We start from the raw sequence: 14059 nt of genomic DNA on the forward strand, positions 1-14059 counted from the left end.
CAACCTGTTTCTATTAAATTGACTTGAATTTTTAGATCAGAATTTGACTAATTCATTTTTTATATATAATGCATAGTAACTTCAATGTATAATTTTGAGTGTCCGTTTCATTTTCTCTGAATTATTGAAACCACCACTTTAAATGAGCAGGACATTTCAAAGAAGGAAGATCAAACATAAATGCAGGTCGATGGTTTTTTGAGTAAAATATTTAAGCGCTACACTCAATAGCTTTTCAATTTGACACTATTACTGGCTTTCACATCTTTAAAGTTTATACTGCTGTATTGGGCATCAATGGATTTGACAATCACAACATGATTTACTTGTAGAGTAAGATATGTTAAACTACTCTGCAGTAGATAAAGGGGCTCCTCAACTAGCAGCAGCATCAAAATGATTCTTTAAAAGGGGAACATGATTAAAAACAATCATATAATTTGATAGCTATTGTTATTTGAGCAAAACCACCACTCTGAACGCCTCTATAAAAAATACAACTAAGAAAACAGCACACAAGTTGGATAATTGTTTATATTTATATTTGTATATATATTTATATATATTATATTGTGTTTACTTAACAAACATGATAAATGCAATGTCTCCAAGTTAGCTGTAACAATAAAAATACATTATCTTTGTGTCCTTAAAGTACATAGAATTAAAACAGCAAAATAAAAGAACAAAAACCGCCCTAAGTAGTTCACAGAGAGGTACAAATATACAGTACAAATCTATTGTATTCAAAAAGGGTACAAATAAAAATGCAACAAAATAGAGAGATTAATGCTTTGTTAAAGTCAGGTAGGTGTGGGGTATCCTAAGGGAGCACTTTGGGTCGACAACTCTAAGGCTTCTGATAAAGATCAATACATATTGGTACAGCCATACGATATTAAAACTCACTATACAAAGTTCATACAACCTGGATTATACTTGAGGATTGAATGTTACATTTACATAATTGCATATATTTTGCAGATTTTAGGCATTAAAAAAAAAAAAAAAGATGCTGTTTTTTGTTTTATTTTTAGTTACGTCACGTAAAAAGCAGTGTCACCATGTGCAGAAAAAAAAAAAAGTACAATGTCCAATCTGAAAATACAGACTTCTTTAAAACTTTTAACCATTCGCTTTCTCCTGATTTAATCTTGACATCAGCAACACCAAAACCGTCCTAAATTCAGCCAGCGATGTCATAAAAACATCATAAACCATCACATTACCACCAGTGGAAAGATATCTGATTTATGCAGCCTGTCTTGTCTCCACGTATTCAAATCCACTTTCTGCTGCCTAGAGACGGTGGGACAGAGACACCAAACCCAATCCATTAATTGTAGGGGGGCGGGGGGACAGAATTAAAACTACAGAACTTGTGCAACAACAACAAAAACAACAGACCTGTGAGTCTATCTGTCTCTGCATGTGTGGAATTCATGGACTGCCCTCCGTTGCTAACACTCTTAGTATTGTCTTGGGAAAGAAAAAAAAAAAAAATGCAGAGGAGCTTCCACTTATCTCACCTCCACATATTGAAGAAACAGGGATTAAATATTAAGTATGAGCAGAAAGAATGTATTTAAAAAAATAAAAAAAAAACCGTTAGAAAACAAAACGACAAAACTCAACAAAAAGTTGCAGATTTCATGGTTGAACCGTTTGGAGCCCAAAGAGAATTCGTCGTCACCCTCTGAGACACCTAAATGTGAATTTCTGCTCATAACGAGAGTGTCGAGGCTCGACACTTCTGATTCGCTCTTGTACAACGTGAAAAGGGAACACCAAGTCTACCAGAAGCTTTAGTCGCATTATTTCAGTTTCACACATTGTACAAAGCAGAATTTAAGGCATTATCAACAAGCATCATCAAAGCTATCTATACAAAAAAATACACCTATCTACAGAAACACACAACCGCTGATTTCTCCATGATTTTGTGTGCTTTACATTTTGAACCTCTTCAATTTACCAAACAGATTTCATTTCAAAACACTGTAAAGGAGGGCATTTTAGTGCAATTACTTACAGCAACAGACTATCAGTGATGTGAATAAAAAAATCATCAGACATCTTGGTTTAAGTTGAGCGTTCCTGCTGAACACGGCACACGCTTCTCAAAGCAGAGGGCAAAAACAAAAAAGGCTCATGGTAGCGCAGGATGGTCTCGCCGTGAGGATAAACAGGAGGTAAAGTCACAGGTGGCACCGCTTGCACCGTTTAAATCCCACAAGTGCATCTTGACCTGAAACGCCACGTGGAGGTGGCTCGGCAACCGCGCCACAATAACGCATTCAAAAATCTGAGCGACACTCATCCCGAGTGATTTGGCTTCAACCGCGTGGCATCGTAAGAAGACAATAAAAGTTTATTGATTTGTCACACAGCACTGTGCTATATTTAAAAGAGGAAGCAGTGAAATAAAACGCTGCTTTCAATTCCTACATGAAGGATCGTTTAAAGCAAAAAAAAAAATCCTATCGCCAGACGTCGGCGTGAGACGTCTGCGTCGGCCGGCCTGCCCTGCTGCTTCAGAGAGCTGCACTTAAGACAATGAAGGGTACAATACTGAGTTCACTGCATAGAAAATGCCAAGACTACGTGAAATGCTTTCAGGTTTTATGTATATTGCTTACAGCATGAAAACAAACTAAACATGGAGAGTGTAAGATGTGTTAAAAAAAAAAAGAGTTTTGAATTATAGGTTCATTTATTTCTCCCTTAATACCAACTTGTCCATACGCACATTGAAGAGTTATTAGTCGTAACCATCGCTCCTGCCCACATTTAGTAAACCGTTATAGATTGTAGTTTTAAGTGATGGGATGGGAGACAAAATCCACAGTTCTCAGTCTGTGCATCAATATTAAAAGACAACATGTCCGTGTTTTTCTTTATATGGTAGAAGACAATAAGCAGTCAACTCCATGGTAGAGCATTTCTTCAACAGAACTTCAACATACTAATGTCTCAAAAGCATGGACTCAGACCAAGAAGCAGCTCGAGCTGCAGGCGAGCGGTGGACTACGACTTCCCACGAGAAAATGTTTTTGTTTTTGTTTTTTTCTTTCTTGGGGAAAAACTTCTAAATATGCAATTTTGATGAACAGATGTCTGGAGAAGAACTGTAATACTCAGCTGAAGTTAACGTGAGCCATTAACAGTCCCAGTTCACGTGGTTGAAAAAATTTTCCCCTTGGGGATTAATAAAGTAACTACCTAACCTAACCCATCTTCCAAAGGTAGTTATTTTAGTGTGAAACTTCTTCCATGAAATGTGTTTCCTTGCTAAGTTGCAGGGGAAGAACAAGAACAGAAAGAGCTCAATGAATAGAGTGCTTCAGTAACTGTGAACTTTGAGAGACACCCACTTGATTTATTTAACTGGGACTTCTGAAGCCTCGTATTATTACAACTTACCGCACAGAAAGACAGCTGCCGGCTTTGTCTTAAATCTCTTAAGATGGCAGTAGCACCAGGAAAGGCTTTCACGCAGCCACTATGGACAGGAGGGATGATTACGGCGACCGATAGATCTGGATGTACGTGCGCGAATGGTTTTAAAACAGACTTAAAAGAAATGTAAACTTCTCCTTTAAAGCTGCTCTTGTTGAAAGAACCAGAGGAGGAGAGTTTAGCAGGCTCGGCCTCATGGTCCCTCGACCTGCTGATAAAAGGTCAGGCTGTACACTCAAGAGAACCACAAGGAGTTAAAGGACACACACACACACACACACATCAGTGTCTGGGCCTGAAGGGAGTTCAAAAGTTTACAAGCTCAGTAAGACACAAAACTGACAAACCAAGAAACTAACTGATGCGCTCGTCTGAGTACATCCAGGGAAAGGAGATACAACAGGAGACGCATGAAATATTAAAAAAAAAAAAAGATTGAAACCTTTGTCCGAGGTAAGTTTAAAGATCTATGGCAGAAAAAAAAGGAAACCGTTTCAGTGTAATTTTATCTTTTTGATGGGAATGTGTGCATGAGGAATGTCGTCTGATTCTAAACCTCTGAATGACTACGTGTGGTCTAATTGCACTTGTTTTCAATTTCACCCTTTTGGATTCTTTCTTTTTTTTTTTCAGTGACATAAAAATATGTCAGAAGGAAGAAACTGCAGCATTCATCTTGGCTAATTTGTAAACAGAGTTAAAAATGCAAGTCAGTTTTTTTTTTTTTTTCTATCGCCACAAAACACCAACAACAATACTTCAAACATATTCCCTTCATTAAAAAAAAAAAAAAACATCTGCTGTACTGCGAGTCCTGTTTCATGGTCAGTGTGAAATCAGTGGGTGACATCTGCTAAGTGCAACAGAAGACAATCTTAAGATCCACTGGAGAGAGGAAACCTTAGTACAAAAGCAAAGGACCATAGAAACAAAAGACCAAACAGAAAATAAGTTGATAACGATCACAACTTAATTAGAGTCAGGCCTCTGTTGGAGATGCACTTCAGTAAATCCATACACGATCAGATATCATCGGTGAGATGGAGAATGAAAGAGAGGCTTCGTCTACAATGGTTACTTGAGAAATTTGCCAAAGCCATGCTTTGCCCGTGTATGAAAATGAACACCAGAATAGTGCTTCGCCTTGAAAGGTCGGGTCAGAAGAGGGTGAGATCGCACACCTCCGACACACGACAGCCCACGATGAGAGATTCCTGGAGGAGAGCAGTGCAGCCAACGAGCCGTTACAAACAACTATTGCTTTGATTTGGTAACCGAGCAGAGACTCAAAAAACCTCATCACTGCCTCACTCGCACACCGGGTTCCCCTCCAAGGTGACCTGTTGGGACTCGGGGGTGGGGGAGGGAGTGGGGGGGGGTGGGGGGTTCAGGAGGCAGCGTGGACGGTGACGTGACGGGGTAACAATGTCTCTCTGGTTTATTCCCACAGGTGGCTTTGGTGATGAGCAGCCAGCGTCTCCACCGTCAATCTCACCGTTCAAAACGGCATCAAAGTTCACCAGTCTGGTCGCGGCAGCTCTGAGGTTCAGCGAGGAGAGAGAGGCCGTCGCTCCACATCCAGTTGCACTCCAAGTGATATCATCACCGGTGAAACTGGAACGCAAGATGTCTCTCATCAAAAAAAGAGACGGATGTTATTCCAATCTGTGCCGTTTATGCAGATGCACACTCTCTCGTATTGTATTAGGGCCCTCGGCCTGAACTAGAGGGGCCGGATGGTGCGTCATGAAAGAATACTTTGATTGCCGAACAGACCGGCTGATTGATTTATCACTATTCGATTGTAAGACAAGTGGGATATTCAACACTTGGCCTGAGAGAGGATCCAAATCTTTACCAACCGGCCTGCTGAAAAGGAAGGAGGAGAGAGAGAGCATCTCTGCTGACAGCAGAGGTTTGTGGCTCCCGCCGGAGAAGCATAATGTAACATACACTGACAGTTAGTGTCAACAGTGCCAACATCACCACAGGAGCTGCTGGTGTCAGCAACTCCGACCGTTTTTGGGTAAATGCTTACGATGGAAACAGGATCTTAAGAGTGGGCGAGATAAAAGATCAGTGGCTGTGATCGTCCGAATGCATCAGAACCTGCAGAGCTGGTAGCTTCACTGTGCTACACGTATACATATTTTTGCAGTCTGTGGTTTTCCAAAGAGACAGTTTGGTCAAAAGGGAAGCTAGAGTGTTTTGGATGGGATGGTGACCTCCAAGTAAAGATATGAGGAGGAAGAGACAAATGAGGGAGGGAGGAAGAGAAATGCAGTGTGTAAGGACTATGGGAGGCATTTCATCAGCTACATACTTTATACTCTACGCTTTTCATGTCCCTGTCAAACCTCAGCTGTCTGGGAAACCAAAGACTTGTATCCTTTGGCTGAGACCAAACCAGAACCTCTCACCAGACAGACAACAATCTTGTCTCTTGTGTATATTTTAGGTGTGCAAAATCTCAAACATTCTGAGGCTACATTCGCACTCTTTTGTTTCCTCTTTCTCTCCTCGTCAGACTCATTCTTACTCACGGCAGTCTCCTCTACAGTTGCTACCAAATGTGATGCTACTTCCCTGCATTAGAGCGCCCCTCAATGGACAGTTTAACTTCCTGGGGGATGAACGATGGCCGTGTGTGGCCGGAGGTGATTATCTGAGGGCGCGGCCCTTCATCTCCCTTCATACTGTATCTTTGGAGGCCTGGTGAGGACCAGCGTCTCTGAGAGGCACCTAGTGCAGCCTGCATCGCTCCCATCCCTGCCTCAGCAAAAGCAGAGCCCTCTGTGTGCAAGTGGTAACTGCTCTGGCTCCTTGGATGCTCTCCCGAGGTCCTACTCGGTCTGAGGGGCGACTCGTCGTGCCCTACGACCCCCAAATGTGTGGCCTCCTCCTTATCGACCACGTCTTTCTCTCCGTCTCTGTGTCTTTCTCTGTGGATGCGGTCCATCCTGAAATGAGACTGAGGCCGTGCCTGCTGAGGGGCAGGAGGCCCCATGAGCTGGTGGCCAGGTCCTGATGTAGCACTGGCTTTGCTCAAAGTCCTGGTCAGGTTCTGCTGTTGCTGCTGCTGTGAATGATGGTGCTGCGGTTGTTTCTGCTGCTGTGACTGAAGCTGCTGCTGCAGGGTGATGGACACGCACATGTCTCCGACTTGGAGATGATGGCAGGCCAAGCCGTAGAGCTGGGCTGTTCGTTCAGGGCTGCAAGATGACCATCCCTGACCAAACACAAAGAAGGGGTGCTCCGGGGGCACATCGATGGTCACTTTGCTCTGCTGCTCCCCGACGGTGAAATGAAGCGATACAAGACCTGGCCTCTGCTGGCTGGCGCGGATGTCCATCACCAAGCTCGAGTCGATCTTAAGCCCCCCGCTCACCTCGGCGCTTCGCACAAAATCCTGAGTCTGCAAGTCCTCCACACGCTTCAGCTCCCCTGTAGCCAGCTGAATAATTGCCCCCTTCATGAAGTGCGACGGGTTGCAGGGAGCCGGGGCAGGAGCGAGGCTCGAAGCTAAGGCCTGAGTCACATCTGCTGTAGGCTGGACCGGAGGCAGCAGGGGAAGCTGCTGCTGTGCTGAGGTCGGCTCTGCCCTTTCGGGGAGGCACACTCTGGCTGAAGAATCAGTGGCTTTAAAGCTTGGGTTAAGGGAGGCCATGGTGGTAGAGGCATGGCTGGCTGAGGCATCATTAGCCTGTCCTAGGTAGTGTTGCTGTGGCGGTTGGGGCAGATGCTGCGGGTGATACTCCAGGGGAATTAGAACCGGTTGCCCATTCGCAAGCACAACAGCGTGGCCTGGTTGTCCTGTTTGCTGCTGGAAACCTGTCCCTCTGTGATCGCTGTAACTCGCTGGCTGGGCCGTGTACGTGGTCCGGCAGGAGATTACACCCGTGCCCTCTCCATAGACATCTCTGGCTCTCTGGCCACCCTGAGAGAGGTTCAAGGGAGCAAAGGAGACCTCCTTCCGCACTCCACTACCACCTTGGCTCGAGGAAACCAAACGACCAACCACCTGCTGCACCTGGAAGTTGGTCAGACAGGTTTAAGTGAGACGACTTTTGATTTAGCTGAAGCACACAGAACAATTGAAACACGGATTGTGACATGAGGATCGCATGTGTAAGTATGAAATATCGGAGTGGAGCAGCCAATAGACACATTTAAAATTTCTAATCAACATTGAAGCCTCAAATTCTCTTCAACACACAACTCAAATTTCCCCACTGTGGGATTAATAAAGTCTAACTCCTACTGATGCATGACATGCCTTACTACTGACAAACAACCCAAGTCATTTGTTTTAAATTGGTGTCGTGACAGAACTCTTTCCAAACAGACAGCGTTTTGCTGCTGGTGCCGTTTAAATGAGCCACCAATGACGCCGATCTGCACAGACTAACAGGACTAAAACTATTATATTCTTTAAGGATTCAACAAACATTATTCCCCTGCATGCCATCACAAAAGAGCCACTGAGAGCTAAAAGCACACAGCAGCGATTTCTTAGCTGTCAGTGATTGCACAATTACCTACAAATCAACAGCACACAATAAAAGAAGGAAGTAGGCTAAAATGAATACGTCAGACTCTAGGCTTTAAAGAATAAGGTAGGCAATAGAAATGACTATAGAGGATAACTATGAATCCTATGACAACATTTACCTTCACACCCAACGCTGATAACTGAATAATCATGTGAAGGAGTTCAGATTATTCTACAAGCTCTGACAAAACATGTTAGTTGCACGAGACGTTCCCTTTTTTTTTTCATCCTATTTTAACTCCTTGATCAAAATGAGTATCGTTTCTTTGTGTGTAAAAACAAAAATATAATCAGCAACGTGAAAAAATGTCAAACACACTGATAGAAAAGGAACAGGGAGAAAAAAAAGTCTTAAATGACTTGCCCCCATGTTAATTACAGTTCCTCTTAATCCCTTATGTGTAAAATGGTTTAGCATTTGCACGGCATGGGTGTTTTTATCACCAGTTTACAGCTGGAAGAACTTTGTTTAAGTCCCATCAGGAAGCCATGAGTGTGTCTTACCTCCAGGTCACTGTCAGGAGTGCTGCGCTGACCAGGTGAGCTTCTGCCTTCCAGCCTTCGGTTCTGCAGGATTTTGTCTTGGCTGTGTTCCTGTGCGGCAGAGCTGGACGTGACCTGCTGCAGACGTGCATTTCTGGCAGGGTAGGGAGAGTCTGGTATAAACTCCCTGGAGCCCTGCTCTTTATCTCCTCCATTCATCTCGGGTTCAATCTCCAGCTGGGAGCTGTGGCAGTCTCTGATGGCGGTGGCAGCCCTGGCACCCTGAGGGTGGTAGAAGACCGGCATCCCTCTTGAGCTGAGCTCTGTTGCAGGCAAGACTCCAACAGTACCAAGATGCTGCTGGGCAGCTTGCTCGGAGGGCAGCATCAGCGGTACACCACTTGAAGCTGCGACTTTGGCAAAGGTGTGAGCAGCTACCTGGGCCTGAGGAGGTGGGGAAACAACACCTTCCTGTATGACGGATGGATAGGGAACCAGGTGGGACACAGCGTGGGGCTGAGGGATGGTGCCTGAGGGAGATATTAATGATCCTGGGACAAAGCCAGGGGGTAAAGCGTAAGGTACCGCTGCATAAGGGGAGCTAACAAACTGGAGAGAAGAATGAGGGATCTGTGCATAACCAAGAGGAGGATAGGAAAGGCCCGGATGCTGCAGGAGAGGGGAATGTACAGTATAGGCCGGAGAGATGTGGCTCAACACTGGGTGAAGACTGGTCGGTGAGTAGGTAACAGATGGAAGGGCCACTTTGTAGAGCATACTGTACTGGTCTACGGGCACTGCCGGGATGCCATCCGAATTCTCCACTCCATAATGAAGCCCTGGTTGAGCTCGCAGCCACTCTCCAGACGGGGTCCCTCCCTGAGTGTCACTGTTGGCTGCAGAGTTCTGGATGGAAACCACTTCATCTTCACCGATACCACCAGCAGCTGCACTGCTGCCACCACCGCCACCACCACCGCCGCCGCCGCCGCCACCGCCTCCTCCTCCTCCTCCTGCCCCACCTCCCGCTGTTCCTGCAGGTCCACTGCTGTTACTAATAGGGAGGTCCCTCTTCTTAGGAGGCAGGCACTCCTGGTTGCGCTCCTGAGCTGGTTTCATTGCAATCCTCTGACCGAGCACGTTGCTTTACTGTACTGCACAGGAACTGAAACTTGCGAGCCAGTCAGCCCGCACAGGAACCAGTTCTGAAATCACCTGGCTGACCTCATCTGCCAATTCACCTGTAAAAAAGCAGAAAGTCATACGGCCTCATCAGATCGGAGCTTAAATCATGCAGGTCAAACCAGATGAGAAAAAAAAAAAAAAAAAAATCTACAGATTTTGGTTTGAGGGAGAATCATTATGGTCAGACTGTGTTTGGTTTCCCTGAACAACAGATGGAAGTATTACATGTATCACTACGCTGATCTGTCACCAGAGAGCGTCGCTACCGGTCTCTTTGACAAAGTATATTTGTCGAGGCAAAAGTGAACCAATAGACCGACTAAAAATGCTTTTCTCCCATTTTTAAATAGAACTGTGGTTCTCCAACTAAGGATGAGATTAAGAGCAATATGTTAACATAGCATGACATACGTTGCGATCTCCATCTGTGTTTTCACAAACTTTATCCCCTTAACACCCAGTCGAACCTTTTTATTTCCCCTCAAGTAGTCTTGAAGTTTGAAAAAAAAAAAAGAAAAAAGGATCGTTTCCCTCTGTATCAGTATCACACTCATGTCATCCGTCCACTTCTTCACCAACACTTTCCCACGTTTAAACTGTGTTAACTATTAAAGCCCAACCGCATTCACCACAGGTAAGAAAAACCATGTTGATAAATCTTGAATTAACCCCAACTGAGCTGTTTGGACGTCTTCAAGAAAGCAGGTTTACCAATTCATCCTAAATTTAACTTGGAGGAGTTCCTTTTTTTTTTTTTTTTTTTTTCTTTCTTTCTTTCTGCAATATCAGTCACTGATCCGGAGTCCACTGGTTTAACTCAGCAGAGCTGTGCAGAAAACTGTGTGAAGACGCCTCCTGAAACAACAGAAACTTAATGAAAGCAGTAACATGTCAGGTTTCTTCCTGCTGCCCGCTCCTCTTCACTTCAGCTGTTTACCGTTAGCTGGAGGCTGACTTGGCTAAAGTTCGTCGCTACCCGGAGTCGCGGTTTTCCCCGTAAACACAAAGAAGTGACAGCGTGACACTTCGTCCACCGACACGAAACCCGGTTGACGAGTTCAAACTGTAGTTGATGTCGTACGAGGCCATTTGGTTAACGCGACTATTTCTCCCAGGCTAGTTAGCTCCGCGGCTAACACAGCTACATGAACTGACTGCTCGACTCACATCTGCTCACAACTAGCAGTAACGCAGAGAGCCCGGAACAAACGTCCCCGCTCCGTCTCGTCCCGCGCACGTACCTCCACATGTCATCGCGAACGGCCGTTTCTTTATAAGAAAAAAAAAAAAAAGTTGATATGCGGAGGGACAATTGAAGAAACCAAGGCTAGGCAGTCAAGCCCATTCCGAAGGCCCGCAGAGGCGCTCACGGATGACGTCACTGCGTTTATTCGATTTCCTGTTTGTTTTTTTTCTGCGTGCAGAAATGTGTAGCACGCGCGCACTGAGGCTCGTTAAGGTTAACCTGCGCTTAATCTTTTACTTTTTAATTGGTTTGTTCAACCTGCGTTTACCTACAACAGAAATGTAACACTCTTAAAGCCATGTGAACAATAAGTCGCCGGTCTTTCTGGTCAGTATAAGTTAATAAATAGGCCTACCTTAATTAATCAGCCGCTCTTGGCTAAATCCCACAAAAAGTATTAGTTAAACTCAGCAAAATAAAAAAGATTGGAGTTTGGTAAAAACATTTTATACATGATGAGGTGTCACCTGGCTGTCACAGTAGGGGGAGATGGAGACGTGCAGTGAAGCTATTGTGTCGATTCCTGTACACTAACAAACAAAACTTTACCAAGCAATAAGCACAATGTGGGTATAATATACAAACATAATGTCTTAAATCTTGACTTTGGCTTCACATGAGTGGAGCAAAATTCTTACAAGTAATCAAATTGCCAAAACCAACTAACATGCAATGAACACAAGATGTTCTAGGGCAACTGAGGGTCTGGAGGCCAGGAGAGTTTTCCTGTTGGTATTCAAGCTTTGAGTCCTACAATAAGACTGTGTAGAAAAAAAAAAAAATGCAGGTGGGGCTACAGTTACTCAAAACAACCCTGCAAAGCGTTGGGCCAATTCAAGGCCTTTTGGAGCCTCTGAGCAGAACTGCAGCAGGTCTTTTTAAATCGTGCACAGCACACTTAATGACATCTATAATGACCGCATACCCTTTAGGTGCTCCAGTTTCAGGGCCATGAGATGCATGACACTATAATGGAACTTAAAAAAATAAAATATTGTTCATTACACCTGTGCTTGTGTAAATATCTGCACTGTAGAGGCCAAGCAAGACAAAGCCCGGATCGTACAGTGCATCCGAAAAGTCTTCACAGCGCTTCAAATTTTCCACATTTTGTTGTTACAGCTTTACTCCAAAATGGATTGAATTCATTTTTTTCCTCAAAATTCTACACACAGCACCCCATAATGACAACATGAAAAAAGTTTGTTTAAAATTTTTGCAAATCTATTAAAAAATAAAGAAGGAAAATATAACACGTACATAAGTATTCACAGCCTTTGCTCAATACTTTGTTGAAGCACCTTTGGCAGAAATTACAGCCTCAAGTCTTTTTGAGTATGATGCTATAAGCTTGGCACCTATTCTTGGGCAGTTTCTCCCATTCTTCTTTGCAGGACCTCTCAAGCTCCATCAGGTTGGATGGGAAGCGTCGGTGCACAGCCATTTTCAGATCTCTCCAGAGATGTTCAATCGGTTCAAGTCTGGGCTCTGCCTGGGCCTCTCAAAGACATTCACAGAGTTGTCCTGAAGACACTCCTTTGTTATCTTGGCTGTGTGCTTCGGATCGTTGTCCTGTTGGAAGATGAACCTTCTCCCCAGTCTGAGGTCCAGAGCGCTCTGGAGAAGGTTTTCATCAAGGACGTCTCTGTACATTGCTGCATTCATCTTTCCCTCGATCCTGACTAGTCTCCCAGTTCCTGCTGCTGAAAAACATCCCCACAGCATGATACTGCCACCTCCATGCTTCACTGTAGGGATGGTGTTGGCCAGGTGATGAGCGGTGCCTGGTTTCCTCCAGACATGACGCTTGGCATTCAGGCCAAAGAGTTCAATCTTTGTTTCATCAGACCAGAGAATTTAGTTTCTCATGGTTTGAGAGTCCTTCAAGTGCCTTTTGGTAAACTCCAGGTGGGCTGTCATGTGCCTTTTTCTGAGGAGTGTCTTCCATCTGGCCACTCTACCATACAGGTCTGCTTGGTGGAGTGCTGCAGAGATGGTTGTCCTTCTGGAAGGTTCTCCTCTCTTCACAGAGCAACGTTGGAGCTCTGTCAGAGTGACCATCGGGTTCTTGGTCACCTCCCTGACTAAGGCCCTTCTCTCCCGATCGCTCAGTTTGGTCGGGCGGCCGACTCTAGGAAGAGTCCTGGTGGTTCAAACTTCTTCCATTTACAGATGATGGAGGCCACTGTGCTCATTGGGACCTTCAATGCTGCAGACATTTTTCTGTACCCTTCCCCAGATCTGTGCCTTGATACAATCCTGTCTTGGAGGTCTACAGACAATTCTTTGGACTTCATGTATTGGTTTGTGCTCTGACATGTCAACTGTGGGACCTTATATAGACGGTGTGTGCCTTTCCAAATCATATCCAATCAACTGAATCCATTTTGGAATAAGGTTGTAACATAACAAAATGTGGGAAAAGTGGTGTGAATACTTTCCGGAGGCACTATACCTGCTGTGACAGAGGATGTGGTGATTAATTATTATATTCTCACTGACAGTGCTCTTCCTTTCCACATAGCCTTTATATCAGTCCAGTTAAATATTATACTTATCTTGTGTTAAAACTAAGTGAACAAATGCTCCATCTTGCACACAGTTGAAAACAATTTACAAAGTAATAACAAGTTTAAAAGAGCAGCCTCGATGCACTGTTACAATTTTGACAGTGTAGTTTATAGTATTTTTCTCCAGTTTCCATTTAGTCATACTTCATCTTAATCTTACAACTGATCAGCATCACCCTAAAAGACTTTCATGGACTGTTTATGGTGTATACAACTTTCTGTAATGTTTGCAGGATCCACTGGCAGAAGAATGAGGTCTGTAATATCAGTGGTACTTCACAGCGCCCAGAATACCTACGTTAATTTTTGAGGTAGTGATGTTACTGCTCCAAATACATTATCTAAGTTTCCTGTACATGTCAAAAATAGATGCAGTTATTTCCACAATTTATTTGTTTGTTGAGTGGTTGACCTTAGCAATATCACTTCACAATAAAACAAGTTCAAATACCCAGGTGTTGAATAGGCTTGGAAGGTGCAGACACTCAGAAACTGTATGAAATCAACAGTCTAACTAAAATATTTAGGTTCTAGTGAAGATTCAGATTTGCATTATACATACGC

At 44.1% G+C, this 14059-nt stretch overlaps 1 protein-coding gene across 1 annotated transcript; it reads right to left on the minus strand.

Annotated features, from left to right (window-relative positions):
• Positions 1–1192: 1192 nt before the first annotated feature.
• On the minus strand, positions 1193–11007 carry atxn1l (ataxin 1-like). The gene is made up of 3 exons (XM_069693503.1): positions 10921–11007; positions 8516–9735; positions 1193–7489 (listed from the first exon to the last, which is right to left on the minus strand). The coding sequence occupies exons 2-3, from the start codon at positions 9611–9613 to the stop codon at positions 6038–6040; spliced, it is 2550 nt and encodes an 849-aa protein (XP_069549604.1). The 5' UTR covers positions 9614–9735; positions 10921–11007; the 3' UTR covers positions 1193–6037.
• Between the last annotated feature and the right edge of the window lie 3052 nt (positions 11008–14059).

This window comes from Brachyistius frenatus, unplaced genomic scaffold (genome assembly GCF_029030835.1).
Source record: "Brachyistius frenatus isolate BFR_SWC_R1_liver_20210118 unplaced genomic scaffold, ASM2903083v1 Contig_15, whole genome shotgun sequence".
Classification (NCBI taxonomy): domain Eukaryota; kingdom Metazoa; phylum Chordata; class Actinopteri; family Embiotocidae; genus Brachyistius; species Brachyistius frenatus.